Source organism: Rhinopithecus roxellana, chromosome 15 (genome assembly GCF_007565055.1).
Source record: "Rhinopithecus roxellana isolate Shanxi Qingling chromosome 15, ASM756505v1, whole genome shotgun sequence".
Lineage (NCBI taxonomy): Eukaryota > Metazoa > Chordata > Mammalia > Primates > Cercopithecidae > Rhinopithecus > Rhinopithecus roxellana.
In genome coordinates this window covers 127448163-127472988 of record NC_044563.1, presented here as the reverse complement: position 1 = coordinate 127472988, position 24826 = coordinate 127448163, and the positions used below count along the sequence as shown (strand labels likewise).

The following is a 24826-nucleotide window of genomic DNA, read 5'->3' as shown; positions in this document are numbered from 1 at the left end:
TGTTTGACACCACACCATACATCTCTTTCATCTTACCACATTCTCAAACACCTGTTTATCTTGTTTTCATTTGAAGAGTATTTCCAGAATTTCTATTCTAGATCTATATTATGACTATCAGGTAAGCAAGAAGCAGGGGCTTTATGTGTCTTAACTTGTAGACCACCAGTAAAAACAACCAGGAAATAGGAATGAAAGGGCAATTTTGAAAACTTCAAGTCTACTTGCTTTAATAAGAAACCCACTTAGCAAAATTTGGTTTGTTCCATTTCTGGAACATGTCTGAAGTCAGAAATGAGTTGCTTCTACCTCTGTGAATAACTGGCTCCACATGCCTACGTTTTACACACGTACATAAACCTAGGGCCAATCTCCCTCACTTTCATTCCCTTTGCTATGTAATGGAAAAGAAAAGATTAAGGATTTGTTCCTTCTGCATTGTCCAAATGGCAGTCCTACTCAGGGTTAGATGCTCTTCCCCATCCCTCCTTCAAGAGATCTTAGCATAATCCAGGCCCCCTTCTGTCAGAAAGAAAGAACTGGAAAGTGTTTATAGTAAAGCTTTAGTAGCAATATGTTTATTATCCACCCAGGAATATTTGCATTTTAAAAGAACACTGAATAAAAGGAACAATGGGTAATCCAAGGAAATCAGTTACCAATGATGAAATCTCAGGAGTCTGACTCTTGGGTAAGCAACATATATTTAGGGTAAGAGGGCTACCCAGAGTTTGCAGCTCTATTTAAGGCCACCATTCCCATCACTACTGGCCTCCACTTGCAACTCTTGGACACAGCTTTCATAAGATGCAGACCCCATCCACTGTGCCAACAGAAGACTGGGTGACCCATTGGTCAGAGCTTAATCACAAGGACACATCAGGCTGTGAAGGAGGCTGGAAATAGTCTTTAGAAAATGGGGAGGGGGCTTCTGTCTAATTAAAATTCAGGGATTCTATCGCCAAAAGAAGTAGAGAATGGATATTAGGGGACAATGACAAGGTTCTGGCCCAACACTATTTGAAGAAAAATGTTTGGAACAAAAGGAAGTCAGGCCTGGGAAACGAAAATTTTTAAAGTTATAAACTGGCAGCTTCTTCCCAGTACCAGCAAGAATAAAGGGTATCCTGTCTGGTTGATGTATTTGTCTGCCTGACAGATAGGTCTTTGTTGTGAAGATGGACACAGCAGGCTATCAAAGCCTAAACTAGTAAATCATATAGCTAATTCTTTTCATTCTGATTCCATGCTGATAAATCTTTTTTGCCCAGAGGGAGAGTACGTGCTCGACAGGCTAATGCAAGCATTAGTTTACCTGACAATTCTATTTCTCAATGTGTAAATATATTAGTCTCTTAGATTGGGTTTGAGCATGTTAAACTAGGAATTGGACCCTGGACCAAGGTAATTTTACCAAGAAAAATTCTACTTTGTGAACTTTCTTGGCAACCAGCCTTCCCCTGGTGATAACTCCCTACATTGCCAAGTGTAATGGTTAGCTATTGCTGCAACAATGCTGCATAACAAAGGGGTCTAAAACAACATTTATTATTGCTCACACATCTGTAGTTTGTGTGATCTAGTTTGGCTGATCTAGGCTTAGCCAGACAGCTCTGCTTCAAGCTACAGCACCTAGAGCAGCTCTGCCTCTTGCTGCAAGTTTGTCAATTGCCTGAGGTAGCTCTGCTCCAGTTTTCACCGTCTTAGAGATACACATAGACCAGTGGGATATCTAAGGTATGTTCCTCTCAGAGAGTGGCAGAGAAGAAAAAGAAATATGAGGCCTTTTCTGGTCTAAGCTCAGAACTGACTCATTCTGTTAGCCAAACAAGTCAATCACATGATCGAACACAAAGTCAAGGTGTGGGGAAATATACTCTGCCTCTTTAGTAAGAGAAACTACAAAGTCACATGGTAAAGGATATGGGTACAGGGAGGTGTGGAGAATTGGGGCATTATTGTAATCTACCAGGTTTGGTTGACTGTATACCCTAACAAAGTCCATCTGAACCAAGGTCCAGAGTATCAAAGCAAGAAGTCGGGACATGATTTAATTATGTGGACCAAAGTAACAGCTTTTAAAGTTGAAGCAGATGTTATAATATTAGAAATAAATCCTTTACAATTGACATTAAGTGCCTAGATATCTGAACATTTACATATATATTTGCCTTATCAAACACTCACAAAACTCTTAAGGCAACTGTTAATATTACCAACAGTTAAGTGAACTTGGGCAAAGGGACTCGCCAAAGGCCACAGAGACATTAAATGAAGAAGAGCAGGATCTGAAACAGAACCTCAAAAGCCAACTCAAGTGCTTCTTTTCACTGTAACAGTTCTCTCTGGTTGTTTTGATAACCAATAATTTCTAAGAAGAACGTGTGTTGGATGTGCCATTGCCATATTCTAACTGGGACATAAGGAAGGACTATAAATGATCTTACCATAAAGGTCAGGCCTCATCCCCTAAAGATCAGGCCTCATCCTGCCACAATAGCTGTTAACAGCAGAGCTCCCCCATATTCTCAGCTGATACTGAAATTTATCCCACTCCCCTCTCACCACCAGCCTGTATTCAGGCGGTTTGTCTAGAATTGCAGTGGCTAGAGGCCTTAGAAACATCACTGCTTTCTTTCTTGGCTGTTTGAAAAGCAGAAAGAGTACGTAAGAAACAGCCAGCTGGGCCGGGCGCGGTGGCTCAAGCCTGTAATCCCAGCACTTTGGGAGGCCGAGACGGGTGGATCACAAGGTCAGGAGATCAAGACCATCCTGGCTAATATGGTGAAACTCCGTCTCTACTAAAGAATACAAAAAACTAGCCGGGCGACGAGGCGGGCGCCTGGAGTCCCAGCTACTTGGGAGGCGGAGGCAGGAGAATGGCGTGAACCTGGGAGGCGGAGCTTGCAGTGAGCTGAGATCCGGCCACAAAAAAAAAAAAAAAAAAAAAAAGAAACAGCCAGCTGGAACCGAAATCCAAAGGTCGCGGCCCAGATGGGGCTTCTGCTATGCTTCACAGCAGCATAGTGTGGCAGAAAAGGCAGAAAGTCAGATTCACCGTGTGCTACTGAGTGCCTTCATCTTTGGACAGACGGCTCACTCTACTACTTGACTATATTTAAAAGCATTTTGTTTACGAAACCAAAGTGAAACACACCTACTTTGGGGGTTTACAAGAGGAAGCACACATTGAGGGCTAGGTTAGGAAAGCTTTTCCTGAGATTATAGTTTCATTCTTTCCTAGGGGGCGAGGGGCCAAAGCTGAACTCCCTAACTATGACCCCCACCTCCCAACTCGTTCCCTGCAAAACAAAACAAAACAAAACAAAACAAAACAAAAAACACAGAATCATTTCCTTCCTGGGATCTGGGACATCTTTTGGCTTCTGGTAGAAGCCGCTCTCCTTTCAGCCGGGAAGTCTCCAACTCAGCCACGTTCTTTGGACGCCATGGGCGCGGTGTCCGGTAACTTTCCTGGCCGGTGGGCACACTGCCTGCGTGAGTGTTTGTTCTCTGCATCGACCATTCCTTGCTCAGGTGTCGCCCTTCGTGCCAGGACTGCGGCCTGCTGAGCCCCAGGTAGGAATCTACGCCTCGCCTCTCCCTCCGGCTGCACCCGCACAGTTAGCGAACTTGGCTGAGGTCCGGCGGAGAGGGGTGAGATGTTGTGCTAGTTTAGACTCCTCATCAGATTCAGATTGCAGAGGGGCCCGACTGCAGTATTCCTCCGCCCAGCGTCTCGGGCAAACGTGGGATCTCCCAGGGAAGCCCGGAGCGGGGCGGGGAGCTGGCCCCCCTCTGCGACTCGCTCTACTCCGGCTGGCCGAGTGTCTGGCGCCATCCTCGCTGGCGGAGGTTGTCGGGGGCGGGCCGGCCAGCAGGGCTGCCCTCCCCGCAGTGACGTCCCAGTGGGCGGAGGGGCGACCAACTGTCTCCGCGCCCTCCCTCCTCCTCCCGTGCGGTCCGTCGGTCCCCAGGAGATGCTGCTGCCGCGGTTGCAGTGGTCGCGCACGCCGCCGCCCGCCAGCCCGCTCCACCGCCGTAGCGCCCGGGTGTCGGAAGGCGCACCTGAGTCGGGCCATGAGGCCGGGAACCACGCTGCAGGCCGTGGTGCTGGCCGTGCTGCTGGTGGGGCTGCGGGCCGCGACGGGTCGCCTGCTGAGCGGTGAGTGCGCGCGCTGGGGCGGAGGCTGGTGCTGGGGCGGGCTCGGCAGAGGTACTCACTGCATCCCAGCTGCTGACCCTCTTCTGGTCCGCCACGCATGGGACTAGGGGGCCGTTCCATGCCCCACTCCCAGACGCAGCCCTTCGGAGTCTCCTGCTTCCAGGGAGCAGTCGCCCGGCGTCTGAGACCCGCGCCAGTTCCCGGAGCCGTGCAGTTCCCTGCGCGTCCTGGAACGCTCGAAGCCCGTTGCCAGTCCAGAGTTATGGGAGTGGGTTGGAGGATTTGGGAGAGGTGGGGCAGTGGGCAAACCTGCCCCAGTGGGTGCCCCTTCGGCCAGCTCCTTTGCACACATCGAGTCGGTCCTTGGGACCACCCCCGCGGGTCAGGCTTGCCAGCTGGCCCCCGCCTACCGCCCGCTCGGGGAGGCGGCTGCAGAGACAACAGGGTAGGGATGCTGGATCCGCGGTGCCGTGGGAACCCTGCCTGTTACTCCTCGTCTTTTCTGGAGGGTTGCATGGCCGGGTCCAGCGCCTGGAATGAGAGCGCTTAGAGACCGGGAAAGAACTCCAGTTAGTGTGGGACGAGCCCCGCCTGACTCCAGGGAATGACTCTCTGCTTCCTTCCTCCTGTTGTGTCACTGCAGCCTCGGATTTGGACCTCAGAGGAGGTACAGTGCTCTGGCTTCTGGCCTCTTTCAGTTGTTCTGCATGTCGGGGGGAGAACATCCGTGCCCTTTTCTCAGATCCCCTTTGCGGGTGCCAACAGCTTGACCAAATGGGACAGAGGAGACTGGAAACCTTCTCCACTCCGGCATCCCGGCTTGCGAAACTAATTTAAAGAATGTAAAGTTGGTTTCAGGATGGGGGCGGGACGCGGGGCGGCAAAAGAGGTGGGAAGCTGAATTGAGCTGCTTGGGTTAGGGCTGCGTGGGCTCCGTTCTTGGTCGCGGGGAACAGAAGGCCCTCCCACCCTTCCCCTTCCTGCAAATGAGAAGAGAAGGACACTTCCTTAAGGCAGGAGAACCAGACAGGCCAGCGGGCCTCCTTCCAGGTCTGACTGTCTCTGGCACTCACCCGCAGACTTGGGATGTGTGGCCAGGCTGGACCATACAGGAACTCGCTTAAGGTGTTATGTTTCGTTTGACAAGCCAACGTGGAAAGTGAGGGTTGTCCGGAAATTCAACTCCAGCTTATGTTATGCCGGTGGCCAGGTTGGATAAGTTCCTGGGGGTTCATTTGCCCCCCACCCTCTGCTGCCCAATTTGGAGCCAGCTTTGAGGAATCGCAAAAGCGTGGCTGGCCCGGCCTCCTTCCTGGGGGCATCCCTGCCTCAGCCTCTCTGAATGCCTTCTTGTAAGCAGGTCTGACTTTTGAGCCCTCCTAATGTGCTGCTGGACCAGTCTAGTTAGTTTCTCTATTATCAGCAATAGCCAAATAATGACAGGAAAAGGGAGAAGATGTGGAACTCTTATAACTTGTTGCTCATTGAGAATTCCTTCATGAAAGTGATGAGAGAAGAAATAGAAAATGAAGACTCACTGGAGCTTCCTGGATAATCTGTATGTGCTCTTTCTCATTTAGCACTAATAATAGAGTTATGTATCTGTGACCCCTTGCCCTATATGCTGGCCAGTGTTGGGAATAATGAATGCTATCTGGCTCCCTACGCACCTGCAAAACAAGTTGGGAAAATGAGAACATGCCAGAAGTTCTGGGAGGAGGTTCCCAAACCAAAATCTTTTACCCCCGGCACTGTGGCAGCAGTTCGTACCCACAGCCCAGTTTTGCTTTCTCTTTGCAGGGTAACTACTCCCCGCGTTGATACGTGGTTTTCACTTTGAACATTTGAATCCGGAAACATATGCTGTGTGCTCCTGTGAGCTAGGAAGTAGCTTTTGTTCCTGTATTCCCAGCACCTCGCACAGTGCCAGGCACAGAGTGTACACTCAGTAAATGGTGATTGAATAAAAGGAGTGATGAGGCTAGTGTCTCCATTACAGCAAGGCTTCAGTCACACAGACACAAGCTACAGCAGTGTGTACTGTGAGCGATTTGTTATTGACTCCTCATAAAATCCCATCTGTTTGTCTGAGATGATCTTCAGCCCTTCAGGGGACAGTCTGATAAGACACATTACATGGGCTCCCAGTAAAACATGAGCCTGGAGTGCAGTGGGGAGCTAGCATTTTAGTTCACTGGTACCAGCATGATTTTGTGATAAGATCTGGGCTCTAACTCTGGTGATGCTGCTGATCACTGTGTGATCTTGGCCAAATTACTTAACTTCTCTGAGCCCCAGTTTTCTCATTTGTAAAATGAGCCATAAACAGTATCTGCATCACGGGACTATTATGAGGGTTACATGAGATAAAGTATGTAAGTAAATGTTAAGCCCTTACCATAGTTTATGGCACATAATAAGAGTTCAGTAAACCTTAACTGTTGTCTTTAGGTTAGGGGGCTGACTGTCAGTAGCAGAAAACCCCGTGGATCTGATGCTCTTAGCTTCTGCTTACACCAGAGACTGGGCAAATTCTCAGTCCTGCTGCACAGGCAGAGGGTTCCAGAATAGAGGAGCCCAGCCTGACTTCAGGAAGCCTCTCTTACCTTAAAGAACCACCAGAAGAACCACTTCTTAAAGAAGACACCCTCTTTAAGCCACATTATCCCCTGAGACTCACTAATGAAAGTGTTATTTGTGTACCTTTCAGTGAAACCATAAATCTTCATCTACTTCTCTTCTAAAGGATAGTCAAAATAAAACATTTGCTTTTTAATATTCTGTAATGGAACAAACAAATGTCCCTACACAATATAGGCATCAGAGTTTAAATCACTACATCTCCATGCTAGAAGGAGTATTAATTTGCTCTGAGAACCCCAGCTGACATGATAACAGTCTACTGATGAGTAACCAAAATTCCTACCCAGGGATACCTTCCTTCAGATGCCTCCACGCATCCCTGCTACAGTATACTTTTTGAGACACTGAAATAGGTTGGCTTCTTTTTTCTCTAGGGCAGCCAGTCTGCCGGAGAGGGACACAGAGGCCTTGTTATAAAGTCATTTACTTCCATGATACTTCTCGAAGACTGAACTTTGAGGAAGCCAAAGAAGCCTGCAGGAGGGATGGAGGCCAGCTAGTCAGCATCGAGTCTGAAGATGAACAGAAACTAATAGAAAAGTTCATTGAAAACCTCTTGCCATCTGATGGTGACTTCTGGATTGGGCTCAGGAGGCATGAGGAGAAACAAAGCAATAGCACAGCCTGCGAGGACCTTTATGCTTGGACTGATGGCAGCATATCACAATTTAGGTAAGTGTGTGGAACCCGCAGCAGCTGACTCACTTGACATAACTCAAAAAAGAGGCAGGCTGGATCCACAGTGTCGGATCAGTGGGGAAGAGAAGACCAGCCAGGCAGATCTCTGAAGGGGAAGTAGCACCAGAATAGCTGCTGACCTAAGCAGTGCAGTTGGTGAACTCAGCCTTGATTTGGGTCCAGCCGATGTCCAAGGAGCTCTGTTCAGGTGACTGCAGCCCAGCAGCCTTGTTTCAACAGCATACAATGCTTGAAGCCAGTTGTTCTGGCTCTCTGGCCTTTTGGACCAGAACCTCATTGAGAGACTGAAGATCCATAGGGCTATGACTCAGGATAGGACTCCAGTCCACAGGGAATTGTAATAATTGGCAAGAAATCAGAGCCAAGATCTAACTCTGTGGATTGGCCAAGACTTCAGGAAGCCTCCAGTGTATAGGGCCCTGCTAAACCCACGGCATCAAGACTCACTCATCCCCCGACCCTGGCAGCATGACATTGCCATCATCCCTCCCTGAGAAATGTGAGAAATGTAGTGACATAGACAAACATTTAAAAAATATCAAAATTAAGAGACAGACATGAGACTAGGAGAATGCATGTCACAAATCCAACAAAGAGTTAATATCTTTTTATGATGAAGAGTTTATGTCAATAAAATACTAAGACCCCAAAATATAAAGAGACAAAATACCTGAGCAGGCAGTTTATAAAATAAAAAATCTAATGGTGAACAATCATATGGGGAAAGGTCTAAACTCATCAAAATAATGAAGATTTTAAAATATATTCTTTAATATATACCTACTATGTACCCCCCAAAAATTTAACAACTATATATATATGTATGTATGTGTATATATATGTGTGTGTATATATATGTGTGTGTGTGTATGTGTGTGTGTATATATTTACCTATTACATTTAAGGCAGCACACATCAGCATCTATCTTAGTCCATCCATTAGACTGATCAGGTGCACATCTTCTTATAAGTTCTGGGAGTAGCTCCTCCAGGATTCTCATGACCCTGTCTTCCTGGGAGAAACTTTAGAAAGGAGGGTTAGTAAGATGAACTACACTTCCCATCACTGCAGCTGGTCCCAGGGCCATGGATGGTACTTACTGACCTCCTTCCTCTAGTAGCCAGTCCAGATTCCCTCTCCCTCTGCTGATCTCAAAGGTTGACCTTGTGGCATGATCCACATCCTCATGTCTGAAGAATCTGAGGCCCTAGTCACCTTGCCCTTATCATGCTGGAGTTAGTGTACTTTTCCATTGACCATCAAAGTTGGGCAAGCGAATTCCAAGAGGTACCCAAATAGATAACTCCTTGCCCATAATACATAACAGCAGGCCTATCTCCACCTGATGGTTAGGGTCACTTACCTCCTGCCAAAATAATGTCTTCTTTTTTTCCCTGCTGGTCCCTGGACACAAGGATCCCACAGTGTCCAAATGACAGTGGTAACTCATAGTTTAATAAGATTCTTATATCTTCTGACAGTACCCTGTGGGAACCAGGACCTCTAAGCTTCCGGATCCCAGTGTTGCAGAGACAAGAAGCACAAATTTCTAAGTGGGTCACTGCCAGTGATGCTAAAGCGAGGCTACTCCTGCTTCCACCCCTCGGCTCCCAAACCCATGTATTCTTATTCTTGGGAACATAGGACTGTATAAAGGGCACGTAAATTATTGCCCCTTTCGGAAGTCCCGTGTAGTCAACTTTGCCACAAGTGCCACGTTGGTGTCCTCAAGTGTTGGTGCTGTGTCAGACACTTAGCATTGGTTTCTGTTGCTGGAAGTTGAACATTTGGCAGTAGCAATAGCTAGATTTGCCCTAGTGAATGAGAGCCAATCTGTTGAGCCCATCTATAGACTTCATCTCTCCCACTACCTATTAGTATCTATTATACTAGCACTGGGGTGGCTGATAACAGGCTGGCTGGCATTACCTAGCTGAGTTATTTTGTCTCCCTGGTTGTTCAGTGCCTCTTCTACAGTAGATGTTCCCTGGTGGTCTTTAATATCTGATGGAAAGAGTTGCATATTTTATGTTCACTCCTCTGTGTATAGTCACATCCCTCTATCCAAAACTTCCTAGTCCCCAATCTTCCAGTCTATTTCCATTTAGACTCTTGATCAGCTGGGCATGCTATTTACCTTACCCCTAGTTCTTATATATTCTAATCTCCAGTACTTTCCCTTTCCTTACAAAGTGGTTAACTAGATGTACCAACTAAAGCTCTGTCCATTGGGAAGATGTTCCCTTACTGGTGTCTTTCAAGGCCACCTCAGTGGGACTGCAGTGTAGCTGCTGTCCATTTCACTCTGTACTCCCATACTTAGCTGACCTACCCTTGAACCAGGCTCAGGCTGCCAGTATCAGCTAGTCACAAGGGATTCCTCCATGCAGTCACAGGTGTGAGCTAAGGAAGAGGCTCTGATCCAACAGTGGCAGATGTCATGGAAGTCTGCTTTACCTGCTCATGCAGTGCTCTTTGGTCCTGGATATACCTCTTCCATCTTACAACAGATCGATTCCAGGCCTGCCTAATCTCCGATTAGGTGTGTCTGACAGTTTCTCGCTCATGATGGGCAGGTTGTGCTACATGGTCTCTGGTGCTCCTTGCCTAGTAGCCAGCCAGGAACTGTTTCTCAAAAGGTGAGTAATTTTCAGCTACAGATGGTATGGCCTTGCTTCAAAATCCTCAATGTGATTCTCTCATTGAGGCTTGTCGCAAGCTTTATATGGCGTTATTTTTCCCGCCACTGACATCTCTAATAATAGGAGCTGCTGCATCATATGGCCCAAGTGGCAAATCTGCTTGCACACAGCCTAGATCCACTTCAGAGTTCTTTTCTGCTATGAATCCTACTCAGAATGGCTGTATTTCATGTCACCTGGTTTATGGGCCAGAGCAGTATTTCCAGGTGTGAAATATGCTGCCTCTAGAGCCCAAAGAGACCTACCATGTGCTATGCTTCTCTCTTCAAATTACTGCAAGATGCAATAGTTTGTTCTTTAATTTGAAAGGGATGTTCCGGTATTCCCTAGATCACTAGACACCCACACATTTTATTGAAGTGGTAGGCTCCTGAATCTTCATAAGATTTATCTCCAACCCTTTGGAGTACATAAGTCTTACCAAGGCATCCAGTGTACCAACCACTTCTTGCTCATCTGTTCCAATTAGCATGATGTCAGCAATATAGTAGGTCAGTGTGATTTTCTGCAAAATGTCTAGGAAATCCAGATCTCTTTACACCATATTATGACAGAGAACGGGAAAAACTAATGTAGCCTTGAGTCAAGACCATAAGTATATACTATTGTCCATCCTAATGAACTGTTTCAGATTATCTTTCTGATACAGAAGGAAAAGAATGTATTCACCAGATCTGCCTACTAAGTACCCAAGGCCATGTTAACCTGCTTTAGCAAAGACACCACCTATGGCACAGGCAGCCACAATCGGGCTTCCACTTGGTTGAGTTTGTGCTACTCTATTATGACCTTCAGGATCTGCTTGGTGTTTTCAGGAGTCAGACTAGTGAATTAACTAGAGATACGATGGGGAACACCACTGTTAGATTCTCTGGGTCTTTAAGGGTGACACTACTTCCTGCCATCTTTCCCTGGATACGATATTGTTGTTGATTTATTATCATGGCAGGGGTGGGGAGGAGTGCAGTTTCAAAGGCTTCCCCACTTGACATTCTCCACTGTCATAGCTCTTGCTCCACAGGTAAGTAGACCAAGAGACGACGCAGCTCAACCTGCCAATCATAGGCCAAGGAACCAATGTGGAACTGTACCAACTAACAAATATGTCTATTCAATTCATATATTTGGGGACTAGGGAATGATGACTGTTTGGGTGCCACTATGAGCTGATCTTGGGCCAGAACTCTATTTAATACCTGTCCCCAGTATGCTCCCACTCTAATGAGTAGCTTTGATGACGCTTTAAGTCTGAGTATTAATGTGAGCTTGCACCCTGTGTCCAACAGCCCTTATAATATTTGGATATTCCCTCTCTTCCCCAGTGTATGGTTACTGGAGGAAATAGCCATGGGTCCCTTTAGGGGAAAAACGGGAAGTTATTACCATGTGCACCTGCCATGTGCACCTGCAGGGTCCATGTGCACCTGCAAGGTCCTTCTTACTGGAAACCTGGCATCTCTATCAGTGAGTTCTGGGTCTGAAAATTGGCTCAAGTACAGAAATTATATGCCAGACATAATATTCAACCTATAAGATAAAATAATGTAAAGCCATAAGGCCAGTGGAGAGGGAAACAAGGCAAGTCAGGGTAGGGGGCCCAACAGGGCTGGAATCTGGACTGGAGATAACTAATGAGGTGCCCCTAGCTGTCCAGGCATAGTATCCAAGGAGTGTTTATTGTAAGCTAAGCTATTTTCCAGTAAATTCAATCCAGTGAGTGCAGCGAAGGATTTTCCTTTTAGTAGACAGCAACACAGGACTCAAGCCGAGCCTTGCTGTGGTGCTACAGGGAGAGCTGTCTCTTAGCTGTCTCTTTCCTGGAGAGGGCTCTGGCAAGAGCTAAGCAGAGCAGCATTGCCTACTCTGAGCATCAGGGCAAGATCTGAGCCCTAGAAGGAAACAGCTCAGGCGACTAACCAGGCAGGTCACAAAGCCCAGCCCTGAGTCAGCATATGGGGTGGGTACTCACAGATGTAAACGCTCCATAAGATCCAAGCACATTCCCTGGCACCGACATATCCAACTGGGTGGCAGCACCATTTAATTTCAGGTGCCACTGGAGAGTAGTGTAAGGTTGCTAATGCACCCCTCTAGAGGGCTAGGGAGACACAGACAAGACATCTGGAGGTGGAGGCTGAGGAGCATCAGCCTTATCAAGTGGAAACAAAAACTGAAAAAGACCAAATGGTCCTCCTGCTTTTGTCCCCACCCCTTCACCTGTTTTGACAGCCTCTATGTTTTGGAATGTCTTGCTCATGTGCTTGAATTTCTTATCTACTTCCCAGGGCTGAAAAGGCAGTTGGTGGCTGTTGAAAAGCATGGAGAGATGAGAGCAGGGCAAGCTCTGGATGAGATAAGCCATGTCTCTTCTCAGTGCATCTGAGATCTAAAAAAAGACAAATAAACCCAATTAGCAAAAAGCAAGAAAGAAATAAGATCGTCCAGACTAGCCCTGCTAGCTGCTTTTTCTCATAATTACTTTGCAGACATCATACGGTGGCATGTTCCTCCCTGCAAAGAGATTGTGGCAAATGTCAGATGATTGATTGTGATGTCCATATGAGAATGTGTGTGGTTCTGCTTACTGGCAGTACTTCAATTCCTCCCTCTCTCTGTATCGTGTTCTGAGGCAGAATCTTATGTTTATGGCTCAGTGGGACTTGATGGGAAAACAAAGGCTTTGAAGTCTCAGGGGATCCTTCTCCAGTTGCTCCACTGCTGATCCCTTTTCCTACAGGAACTGGTATGTGGATGAGCCGTCCTGCGGCAGCGAGGTCTGCGTGGTCATGTACCATCAGCCATCGGCACCCGCCGGCATCGGAGGCCCCTACATGTTCCAGTGGAATGATGACCGGTGCAACATGAAGAACAATTTCATTTGCAAATATTCTGATGGTAATGAATCCTCTCCCAGGCTATGCGGCTGAATTCTCAACCTCCCTTATTTCATAAGCAGCTGCTAGTACCAAGAATGTGTCATGTGGTCTCTGAGAAAGCTTGTTGCAAATGCCAGCAACATAAAACCTTAGGAATTCTTGTAAAGGGCAATGTAACGACAATTCCTCACTGAGGAGTAATCCTAGCAAAAGAAAGGTTATCGGATGTTAAAAGAAGGGATGACGAAAAGGTTTAATTTATGTGTGATAAAGCAAGTCTTACAAGAATATCAGGAAATAAAAAAGCCCTTTAAGTGGACAGCCACAAATTATTACTCTTTCCACATGTGAGGTTGGCTGCAGGGGCTTAGAATAAGCTAGCCATTGCTCCTACAAGTCTTCTAACAGCCCAGTGAGATTATTTTCTGAGGCTTTAAGGAAGCATGATACACACGTAAATGAGAAAGTACACCAACTGCACTTTCACTGGGCAGAGATAGCAGGTACTTTGATGAGCAGATTTAAACTCTCAACTCTCAGTTGCAAATTCAACTTACATTTGCTTCCAGATCTGTTAGGGTTTTAAACTGGCTACAAGCCTGTAGTTTCACTGTACTTGGGTCTCCCAGACTTCTCCATTACAACTGACATATTTGAACTTGACCTGATTCTTAATCTGCCTTTGAAGTTTGTCACCTCCCTAAAGCCAACTGCTTAGCCCTAATTCTGCATTCTTTCTTGATAGGAGTAGAGTGATTTGTTAATTCTATCTAGTTTGGGACTAAGTAATCCTGTCATTTTAAAATTGTTTGAATTGGACTATGGTTTGGTGGCAGTTTTTGCTGCTAAAAGATGTTTTTCTCTCTCTTTATCCTCTCTGATGAATTCTTCTCTCCAGTGACCTGGCCCTCCCCACTGTACAGTGTTGTCTCAGGTAGGGAGATTGCAAAGACCTAGACTGACTTAGCAAGTCACCTTTATAAAGCAGTGAAAGCAAGGCACTTGTTACAAACTGGCTTTCCATCACTTTTGTGAATTATATTATTAATAGATCCATGGTTTAAATTTTTGCACTTCCTTTAACAGTTTTTGAAATGTGAGATTTTGAAATTTGCTTTAATATCCTTTTATTTTTGGACTTGGTACTTTTTTTAAAAAAAATTTTATTCTTCATTACTTTTGTTATTGCCTATATTAGTTACACTAAGTCCTGGCAGGAAAAAGATGGCACACACAAAGGATTTAATGAGGAAAGTGTAATAAAAAGGACATTTGCTGAGATGTAGGCAAAGAACAAGAGATGGTAAAATATCCAGGGACTAGCTACAATGGGAAACTGTTACTCCCAGGACTGAAGGAGTAAAAGAAGGGAGTGATTTTAGCAGAACCGAGGAAAAGCTTGGGGTTATGAAAGAGGACCCGCCCAACAGGAGCTATTACCACGAAATGCAGCTACTATCAAACCATGCTGATGTGGGATGGGGGCATGGGGAGTACATACTGAGACCTCTCTTTCCTCCTATCCTCTGACCTTCTGCCTTTGCCTCTCATTGGCTAAGTCCAATCAGAGACCAAAGAACAAGGGAACAAGGAAGCCCTATTGAAACAGTTTATAGGCCTCAACCTCCCCAGGCACAGAGAAGGACAGAGAATGGATCCAACAGAGGGAGGTGGGCACATGAAGAAAAACTAACACACTCTGTTTTTGGCCACGCATGCCCAGAATAGTTTACACACCTTAGCATGCCAGAAGCGATCAGCACGACCAGACCCTTGCTGACCTGTCCAGCTCAATTCTCACCACTCTAACTCCTCCCCCGTCCTATTTCAACACCTTTGTACCAAATGGAATTCCCCAAGAGCTCTTAATTGCTGTTTCCTGTGCTTGAAACACCCCTTTCCCAGCCAACTCATTCTCACCCTTTGGCTTCAGATTAGACAACGCCTTCTCTCCTAACAGCTAAGTGCAACCGGTGATCCTGGGTTGGATCCTGGACCATGATGTGATGATTTCCTATAAATGGCATTAGTAGGAAAATTGGTAGAATCTGAATGAGATCAGTAGATTCGAAAATAGTATTACATCAATGTTAATTTCTTGGTTTTGATCATTGCACTGTGGTTATATATGAAAAGGCCCCTTTCCCTTTGTAAATATGGACAAAAGTCTTTAGGAGTAAAGGGGCACCATGTTGGCAACTTGTTTGCAGGAACAAAGTTATGTATGTGTGTGTGTGTGTGTATATATATATATATGCATGTATGCACACACACATAAACATATGTGTATGTGATACAAAAACAGAGAGAAGGAGAATAATTAAGTAAATGAAATGTGATAAAATGATAAAGTGAAGAATATGGGATAATTCTTTGTACCATTCTTGCAAATTTTTGTAAATCTGAAAATATTTTGAAATAAGTTAAAAAAAAGAACTTCCTTTGGAAAGCCTTCCAGAGCCCCTCAAAGCTAGGTTTGTTGTCCCTCCTATAAGGATCGTAGTGCCTCACACATACAGTACTTTAACTGCCTATTTATAAGGCTGTCCTCTCCACTAATGATTGGCATGAAGTCTGGAAACTTACCTGTTTAACCACTTGATGGGCTGGGGAAGCTCACTCCTGTGCTTCCGGCAGGGGAGGACATCATCCCATTATGCCATAGTGGCAAGGAACTGGGTGAATGATAATATATAAAACTAGATTTGAGAATGTAATCATGTAGAGTAGGCGGCATGCTAGCCATAGCTGAACACTTGCTTACTTCTGGGGTATGCTAAAGGCACAGGCATATTCAGCGAATATCAGAAACAAATCATGAGGCAACGCAGATGCAGGTGCAGGGATTGATGGGAATGCTGCATTGATGTGCCGTGTTCAACTTTGCACTGTGGATTGAAGTATGAAGGGACAACAGTATGAATCGATCATGTATTGAATAGATCATGTATTGAATCGATCATGTATTGAATCGATCATGTATTGAATAGATCATGTATTGAATAGATCATGTATTGAATAGATCATGTATTGAATCAATCATGTATTGAATAGATCATGTATTGAATAGATCATGTATTGAATAGATCATGTATTGAATAGATCATGTATTGAATAGATCATGTTATTACATACTCCAGTGTAATATCCCAAAATCAATGTTCATTAATATTTTCCTGTATTTCCAGATTTGATGGCCATCCTGTAGAATATAAGCTCCTTAGAGGGCTGAGATTCTTTCTTATTTGCTGTTTTATCTCTGCTACCTAGCACAATTATGTCTCCTGACTATTTTAATTTTCATTAGAATGTATTTGGTTGAAATCCCTTTAAAGCTACTTATCAGCTGTGAGATTTGGGCAAGTTACTTAATCTCCCTGAATCTCAGTTTCCTCATGTACAAAACCAGAATAATAATAAGGCCACCTCCCATCCTGGCTAACACGGTGAAACACCATCTCTACTAAAAAATACAAAAAATTAGGTGGGCATGGTAGCGGGCGCCTGTAGTCCCAGCTACTCGGGAGGCTGAGGCAGGAGAATGGCGTAAACCCAGGAGGCAGAGCTTGCAGTGAGCAGAGATCGCGCCACTGCACTCCAGCCTGGGTGACAGAACTAGACTCCATCTCAATAAATAAATAAATAAATAAATAAAGCCACCTCACAAGGCTGTTATCAGGATTAATTGAGTTTGATTTTATAAAACACTTAGAACAGGCCAGGCACGGTGGCTCACGCCTGTAATCCAACATTTTGGGAAGCTGAGGCAGGATCACTTGAGGTCAGGAGTTTGAGACCAGCCTGACCAACATGGTGAAACCCCATCTCTACTAAAAAAAAAAAAAAAAACAAAATTAGCCAGGCATGGTGGCACACGCCTGTAATCCCAGCTACTTCAGAAGCTGAGGCAGGAGAATCACTTGAACCTGGAAGGTGGAGGTTGCAGTGAGCCAAGATTGTGCCAGTGCACTCCAGCCTGGGTGACAGAGCAAGACTCTGTCACCAAAACAACAACAACAACAACAACAAACAACTTAGAACAGTTTATCTCATATAGTAGGCGATTGTAAGCGGGTTTTTAAAAATAAATGGATTTACATCACCTACACACACACACACACACACACACACACTCTTTAGTCATCTTAGGAAGATGACTAAAATTTTGTGTCCTTTCTGAGTGAAACTTCAGAATGGACTTGACATCCTGGCCTTAGGACTGTGATTTTTAAGGTCTTTCCCTTAAAGACCCTGTCCCTACGAACACCAGAGCATCTGATTGGCATAAGAGACTCACTGCCAATACAACAGGTGGACACACTCCCAGTCAAAAGCAAAAACATTTGATGTCAATTGTCTGTACAACCTGATATTCTCAAGACACTTTGAAATATGTGCAATAGCTCAGAGCTCTAGATCACCAGCCTCTGCCTTGGTGCTGGCCAGTGGTCTCCTCAGCCCCTAAACCACTTTCACAACTTGGAGATCAGTGTTTGTTGCCCTCTAAAGCATCCCCATTATGAACTGATAAAATGTCTTAGACTGCTTTAAAATAATCCAGGCCAGAAGTGCAGGGGAGAGGAGTAGGGATTATGGTTGAAACTAGATGAGCTATACAATGATAGGAGTTGAAGCTGCATGACAGTACACAGGGTACATTATGCCAGTCTTTCTACTTTTTTGTATATTTGGAAATTATCATATTTAAAGGTTTTTAAATAGTTTTTTAAAAAATAAAAAAAGCACCGAAATAAAGCTGGGGTAGGTTAGTCTTTGTGCAAAAGCAATTCTTTGGATTTACTAGCCCAGTTCCTGATATCTGATAACAACAAATAAAGTTTATCGGAGGACTGAATCAGCAAATAAATGGATGTCATGAGACTGTGGCTGATTTCATTCAGATGCCATGAAAATTTACTTCTTATTTTTGTTTTTGTTTCTTTCTACTACAGAGAAACCAGCAGTTCCTTCTAGAGAACCTGAAGGTAAGCCTGTCACTTGAGATTTGGGTTAACTGGGACTCTTTCATAGCCCCTGTTCACAGGTTTAAAGCCCTGCGTCCTTTGGACCAGATTATTCAACAGAAAAACTACTGGTATTAGCTCAGGCATTTGGGACAGGTATACGCCACACCCAGCCATGACAGCTAGTTTAGTCATGTCATTTTTTAGTGTTGTCTGTTTCTCTCACGGCTGAAAAGCAACAGTTAAAAATTCTGTTTGGGGTGTTACCTGTCATCATTGATAATATGAAAGGAATAATTTAATCTAATGAGACCAAAAAAAAGAGCCAAACTGATAGTTTATGGCCTTAGAAGTGAGTCGTTGGCCCTTCCCCTTGACACCTTGGTATTTTATGTACCTTGATGTCAGCTGCTTGGTGACTGTTTTGGTACTGGATTCTTGACAGCAAGGGTCTCGCCAAAAAGACAAAGACAATTTAATCACTCTAGGGAAGCAAATTCAACCCTTTACTTTTCTGTCTTTGTAGATGGTGTTGGCCAAATTGCTACAGCTTTTTTGCATCCCAATTTGAACATGGTAGGACCTCAAAGAATTATCATGCCTTTCTCCATGTGTCTCTCTCCAGGTGAGGAAACAGAGCCGACAACACCTGTACTTCTAGAAGAAACACAGGAGGAAGATGCCAAAAAAACATATAAAGAAAGTAGAGGTATGTACAAAACTCTCCTAGGAAAGATGAATAATGAGGCTCCCTTGATCACAAATTACCCAAGGTTGAATTCCCTACTTTGTTCTTTCCCATAACTACCTAAAAATAGAACTAGACAGAGCATGTGTGGCTTTGCAAAAGCTGAACTAAATGCTAGGTTTCATCAATGAAATATGCAAACGGAACTATCCTAAGATGACTGGGGAAATCAGACAGCAGGTGAAAAATTTGCATGAAGACGAAGCTTTGGGAGCCACTCAGAGGTCATGCGGGGTAAGGTGGAGTGAGGACTGAGAGAGAAAATGTAGAGAAATAAGAGCAGAAAGACCCAAGCTGTGATGCATAACATCTATGATTAATATTCATCTGCAAAACAAAGAGACGAAATAGACAAAAACATTTAAAAGGTTAAATCATAAAAGGTAAAAGAAAATGGGATAATACGTTGGAGTGCTAATGGATTTCAAACTCACTCTCACCCTGAAGTTCAATAAGGACATCTGAGTTTTTGTCACTGGGCAACTTTTAAAAACCACTTCACTTCTCCGTGCTTCAGTTTAATTATTTGCATAATGGAAGTAATAATATTTTTCTTACCTACCTGAGAGCACAACTGTGTCCATAAAATGAAATAGGATGTTGCAATAGTGCAGTTCAGTTCTGACACTAAATTCCAGAGTTAGCACAGACACCCCAGCTCATGAGCACAGCTCATAACAAGACTGCCCTCACTGCAGACATTGACTGTGAGTTTGGGGGTCCCTAGGCCACCTGCATTTCTGACCAACTGGCTACAAACCCAGGAGTGTCCATGACCCCCACCTCTTAGGTTTGATAACTCACTAGAACAACCTACAGAACTCAGGAAAATACTATATTTATGACTAGATTGATTGTATGTGATACAAATCAGGGTCAGCCTAATGAAGAGACACATAGCAGGATGTCTGGGAGGAGTTTCCATGTCACCCCTGACCCCATGGAATCAGGATGCATTAGCATCCTAGCACATCAGTGCATTCACCAACCAGGAAGCTCCACAGAGCTTTCATGTCCAGAGGTTTTATTGGGGTTTCACTGCATAGGCATGATTGATTTTATCATTGGTCATGTGGTGGAGCTCAGTCTCCAAAAGAGGTCAGGCTGCTATCACTAGGCTCAAAACCCCAACCCTATCGTCACATGGTTGGTCTTTCTGGCATGGCTAGCCCCCATCCTGAGTCATCTCCTTATAAACTCTCTTATGGTTCGAGGGGCTCATGAACAACAAATTCACTCCTGTTACTTGGGAGAGTCCAAGGATTTAGAGCCTCTCTCCCAGGAACCAGGGGCAAAGGCCCATCAAATTCTTTATTATATGACAGATATGTGAGAAATGTACAAAGTGCCCTGCAAAGGTGGGTGGCATCTCTATTGCTCATTGTTATTATGGTGGTATTTAAAGTGGGTTTTGAGGGTTTGGGGTTTTTAGTGGTTGTTAGGTTTGCAGTCTCACAGAGAAAAAAGCCAACAGCCTCTGGATAGTCAGGAAGCTTGGGTCAGTTGGAGTAGGAAGAGGGTTAGCCTCCAATCCTTGCTTCCTCCCAAAGCCACTTGAGGGGAACATCTTTGGTTCTAAGTCTTAAAAGACTAGAAAGTTCAGAAAAGCAAGCCTCTAAGTGCTCTTCACAGTCATGGCTCATGGACCCAGCTGAATCCAGTTGGTCTTAGAAATATTGGAAAGGTTTTACACTGTAATTTACTTGCTTTCTGTGACCTCTTTCCTGGTAATGACACTAAGACTCTGGCTCACTTCTTTTTCCCTCTTTCCCCCATCCCATCTTGGGAACTCGGTGACTGTCCTTAGAGGCAAAGGCATCAACATTGCCCCAACAGCCCCTGCTTTACTAAGGGAAGGCAAGAAAAGAGGGACTCTCTTTTCTTTGGAAAAAAAAAAAAAAAAAAAGCTTAATTAACAAAAGGGCCCTTCTGATATTTGGAAGACCCACAAATTTAAACCGATTTTCATTATCACTTAGGGTACTAGGACAGGTAGAAAATGCTCATTCATCAAAACCAGAAGACTCTTTGCTAACTGGCTAGATGTGTCTCAATCACCTAGGAATGAGCTCTTTGGAATACTCTGTGTTTATTAGGCTTTTTTGTTTGTTTTGTTTTTTAATTTTTTAATTTCAATAGATTTGGGGATACAAGTGGTTTTTGATGATTATGCATTTTTTAAGCCTGGTTTGAAGCACAGAAAAACAAAACAAAAAACAGCCAATGCTGATCATGTGCTTTCTTTCTTTTCAGAAGCTGCCTTGAATCTTGCCTACATCCTAATCCCCAGCATTCCCCTTCTCCTCCTCTTTGTGGTCACCACAGTTGTATGTTGGGTTTGGATCTGTAGAAGAAGGCAAGTAAAACCTTCATTGTACAAACCTTTGCATCTTCTGCTGTCTTTGAGATTTGGATATTGCCCCGTTTACTTCACTAAAACCCATGGCAGCACCAAGAGTATCATCATTGCAGATTGGAGAGCAGCTTCTCTGACAGGCCAGGGAATTCAGAAGTACTAGGCATTTGTGCTTAGTTGTGATTAACAGAATGATCTTACATGCTTTACTGTGTGTATGTGGAAGATTTTAAAACAACTTGAAGGGTGAAATTGCATTATTCACCTCCCGTGCACTCACACGTCACCCAGCAAAAATGCTCTCATGCACGTATGCCCTCACTCTGAAAATGTTTGTGGACTGAGTGAAGGAATGAATAGTGAGCCATATGAAAAATGACTGTTGCAAAGCATTCTGGTACACATCTGAAACTAAACCACTTAATTCAAAATGAAAGAGCCAAATTCCTTTTAATTGACTTTTCTTCTAATTCAATACACAAGTATAGAGTGCTATAAAATAGCTACACTAGGTGGCATCAACAATTTCTGTATATGGTCACGATCATGTGCCACCATTTTTTTTTTTTTTTTAGTACTGAAAGCTTTTCTCAGTTACCTTTTTATTCTCCATCATCATGGTATACGGAGAAGATGTCTAGTATTCCCATTTGACAATGGGAAAACTAAGGCCCAATTTAAGATTTGACTCCCTTTAAAAACCAATTTGAGATGAATTAGTAAGATTCCAATGTAAAAATCTATTTCAGTTAATTGTAACTTCCTTATAGGATTACTATAAGGATTAAGGCAGTTAATACTTGCAGAATAGGTATATACTAAGCACTTACAAATGTTACCTCTTATTAGGATTATTTTATGAGTTATTTCCTTTGAATCTGAAAGTAGAATTTAGCTCAAAAAATTACAAGCATATTTTCCAGCTGCCTACTCTGCAGTTGGTTCTTGATTTCCTTTCCTGACTATCAGGATTTGGGAATTGTGACTCTAAAGCTGGGGTGTCTGTCTATCCCAAGGGATCTTTTTTGTGCCCTGCAGCAGTCTGGTGAAGCCTATGAACTCCTTCCAGAACAATATTTTATTTTATTATTTTATTTATTTATTTATGTTATTTATTTATTTTATATATATATTTGAGACAGAGTCTTGCTCTGTCACCCAGGCTGGAGTGCAATGGCGCAGTTTCGGCTCACTGCAACCTCCGCCTCCCTGGTTCAAGTGATTCTCGTGCCTCAGCCTCCCGAGTAGCCGCGATTACAGGCGCATGCCACCACGCCTGGCTAATTTTGTATTCGTAGTAGAGATGGGTTTCACCATGTTGGCCAGGCTGGTCTCGAACTTCTGACCTCAGGTGATCTGCCTGCCTCAGCTGCCCTAAGCACTAGGATTACAGGCATGAGCCACCACACCCGGCCCAGAGCAATATTTTAAATGCATAAAATAAAATACATTGGGTTGCAAAGGAAGCAGTCATACTGTTATATAGTTTAGCAAAATATTTCCAAAAATGAATATGTGATTAGTAATACATGTACTCCTTTATTAACGCTTCTTTATTTAGTGCTGAGTATAATTATTATAATTTTGAAGTAGAGATGACGGTAAAATATTTCAAGGCATCTATAACTGTGATATGAAAACATCTATAACTTCTAGTAATGATCAAATCAAAGATATTATTAATCCTGCTCTGTTTCATTGCTTACATTCATAATGGAAGGACATGCTAAATTTCACTTATGGATGAGTTGTATTTTTTGTTGTTTTGTTTTTGTTTTTTGTTTTGTTTTTTGAGACAGGGTCTCACTCTGTCGCCCAAGCTGGAGTACAGTGGTACCATCACAGCTCACTGCAGCCTTGACCTCCCAGGTTATCCTCCCACCTCAGCCTCCCAAGTAGCTGGGACTACAGGTGTGCGCCACCATGGCTGGTTAATTTTTATATCTTTTATAGGGACAGGGTTTTACCATGTTGCCCAGGCTGGTCTCAAACTCCTGGGCTCAAGTGATCCGCCTGCCTCAGTCTCCCAAAGTGTTAGGATTACAGGCGTGGGCCACTGTGCCCAGCTGAGTTGTTGTTTTTGTTTTGTTTTGTTGTTTGTAATGTGGTATTTTTTTTCCCTATTCAGTTATATCCCTGGACCCTCCAGGGACTCTGGGGACCCCAGGATAATAACCCTGCCCACACTTGGGCAGCAGTGAATGACAGATACACAATCACTTTGAACATAACATCTCCCTGTTTGGTTCCCTCCCACCCCGAAGCCCTGGCCTGTAAGTTACATAGATGAGACATGCAGCTGGGTGACCGCCCAGGGCTGCTTCCTCTGGTCTCAACAGGAAGCACAAGGATATTCTCAATCACCTGGTCTGAAACACCCAGCCCTGGTTTTCTTTCTCTCTAGAAAACGGGAGCAACCAGACCCTAGCACAAAGAAGCAACACACCATCTGGCCCTCTCCTCACCAAGGAAACAGCCCGGACCTAGAGGTCTACAATGTCATAAGAAAACAAAGCGAAGCTGACTTAGCTGAGACCCGGCCAGACCTGAAGAATATTTCATTCCGAGTGTGTTCGGGAGAAGCCACTTCTGATGACGTGTCTTGTGACTATGACAACATGGTTGTGAACCCATCAGAAAGTGGGTTTGTGACTCTGGTGAGCGTGGAGAGTGGATTTGTGACCAATGACATTTATGAGTTCTCCCCAGACCAAATAGGGAGGAGCAAGGAGTCTGGATGGGTAGAAAATGAAATATATGGTTATTAGGACATATAAAAAACTGAAACTGACAATAATGGAAAAGAAATGATGAGCAAAATTCTCTTATTTTCTATAAGGAAAATACATAGAAGGTCTATGAACAAGCTTAGATCAGGTTCTGTGGATGAACATGTGGTCCCCACGACCTCCTGTTGGACCCCCACGTTTTGGCTGTATCCTTTATCCCAGCCAGTCATCCAGCTCGACCTTATGAGAAGGTAACTTGCCCAGGTCTGGCACATAGTAGAGTCTCAATAAATGTCACTTGGTTGGTTGTATCTAACTTGTAAGGGACAGTGCTTTACCTGGCCATGATAAAGATGGGCTGTGGAGCTTGGAAAACCACCTCTAAGTTCTGTTTTCCTTGCTCTATACAGCAGCACATATAATCACACAGACAGACAATCCAGAATCTTTTCAAAGCCCACGTATGGTAGCACAGGCTGGCCTGCGCATCGGCAATTCTCATATCTGTTGTTTTCAAAGAATAAAGTCAAATAAAGAGCAGGAAATGGAGTGTTAGTCTATGTCTACAGCCCTTCCTCTGCATGTGAACACAGGGGACCTTTTTTTCTTTCTCCTGACATCCAAACTTGGAAATATCTAACTACTTTGAAAACTAAAAATGAGGCCAGGCACGGTGGCTGACGCCTGTAATCCCAAAACCCTGGGAGACCAAGGTTGGAGGATAGCTGGAGTTCAGGAGTTCGAGACCTTCTTGGGCAACATAGTGAGACTCTGACTCTACAAAAAATTTAAAAATTAGCAGAGCATGGTAGGATGCACCTGCAGTCCCAGCTACTCAGGAAGCCGAGGTGAGGGGATTGCTTGAGCCCAGGAGGTTGAGGCTGCAGTGAGCTAGGATCACGCCACTGCTCTCCTGCGTGGGCAACAGAATGAGATCCTGTCT

General features: G+C 44.3%; 1 protein-coding gene across 4 annotated transcripts; it reads left to right on the top strand.

Moving 5' to 3' along the window:
* The first annotated feature begins 3425 nt into the window (after window positions 1-3425).
* On the top strand, window positions 3426-24428 carry LAYN (layilin). 4 transcript variants are annotated; one of them, XM_030918797.1, is made up of 8 exons: window positions 3643-4165; window positions 4809-4832; window positions 7183-7480; window positions 12948-13105; window positions 18039-18071; window positions 18676-18759; window positions 21052-21154; window positions 23559-24428. In XM_030918797.1, exons 1-8 carry the CDS (start codon window positions 4081-4083, stop codon window positions 23920-23922), a joined length of 1149 nt encoding a protein of 382 aa, XP_030774657.1. In that variant the 5' UTR covers window positions 3643-4080; the 3' UTR covers window positions 23923-24428. The 4 variants fall into 4 exon arrangements, with proteins under 4 accessions (XP_030774659.1, XP_030774657.1, XP_030774658.1 ...); XM_030918799.1 differs by lacking the exons at window positions 3643-4165; window positions 4809-4832 and adding an exon at window positions 3426-3579; XM_030918798.1 differs by lacking the exon at window positions 4809-4832 and having other exon boundaries at window positions 3646-4165.
* The last annotated feature ends 398 nt before the right edge of the window (window positions 24429-24826 follow it).

Excerpts from the sequence above, each read along its gene's own strand:
- LAYN (XM_030918797.1), top strand. The coding sequence starts at position 4,081 with ATGAGGCCGGGAACCACGCTGCAGGCCGTGGTGCTGGCCGTGCTGCTG. Across the intron at positions 4,833-7,182 it reads GGATTTGGACCTCAGAGGAG|GGCAGCCAGTCTGCCGGAGA; the intron begins GTACAGTGCTCT and ends TTTTTTCTCTAG. Across the intron at positions 18,760-21,051 it reads AACATATAAAGAAAGTAGAG|AAGCTGCCTTGAATCTTGCC; the intron begins GTATGTACAAAA and ends CTTTCTTTTCAG.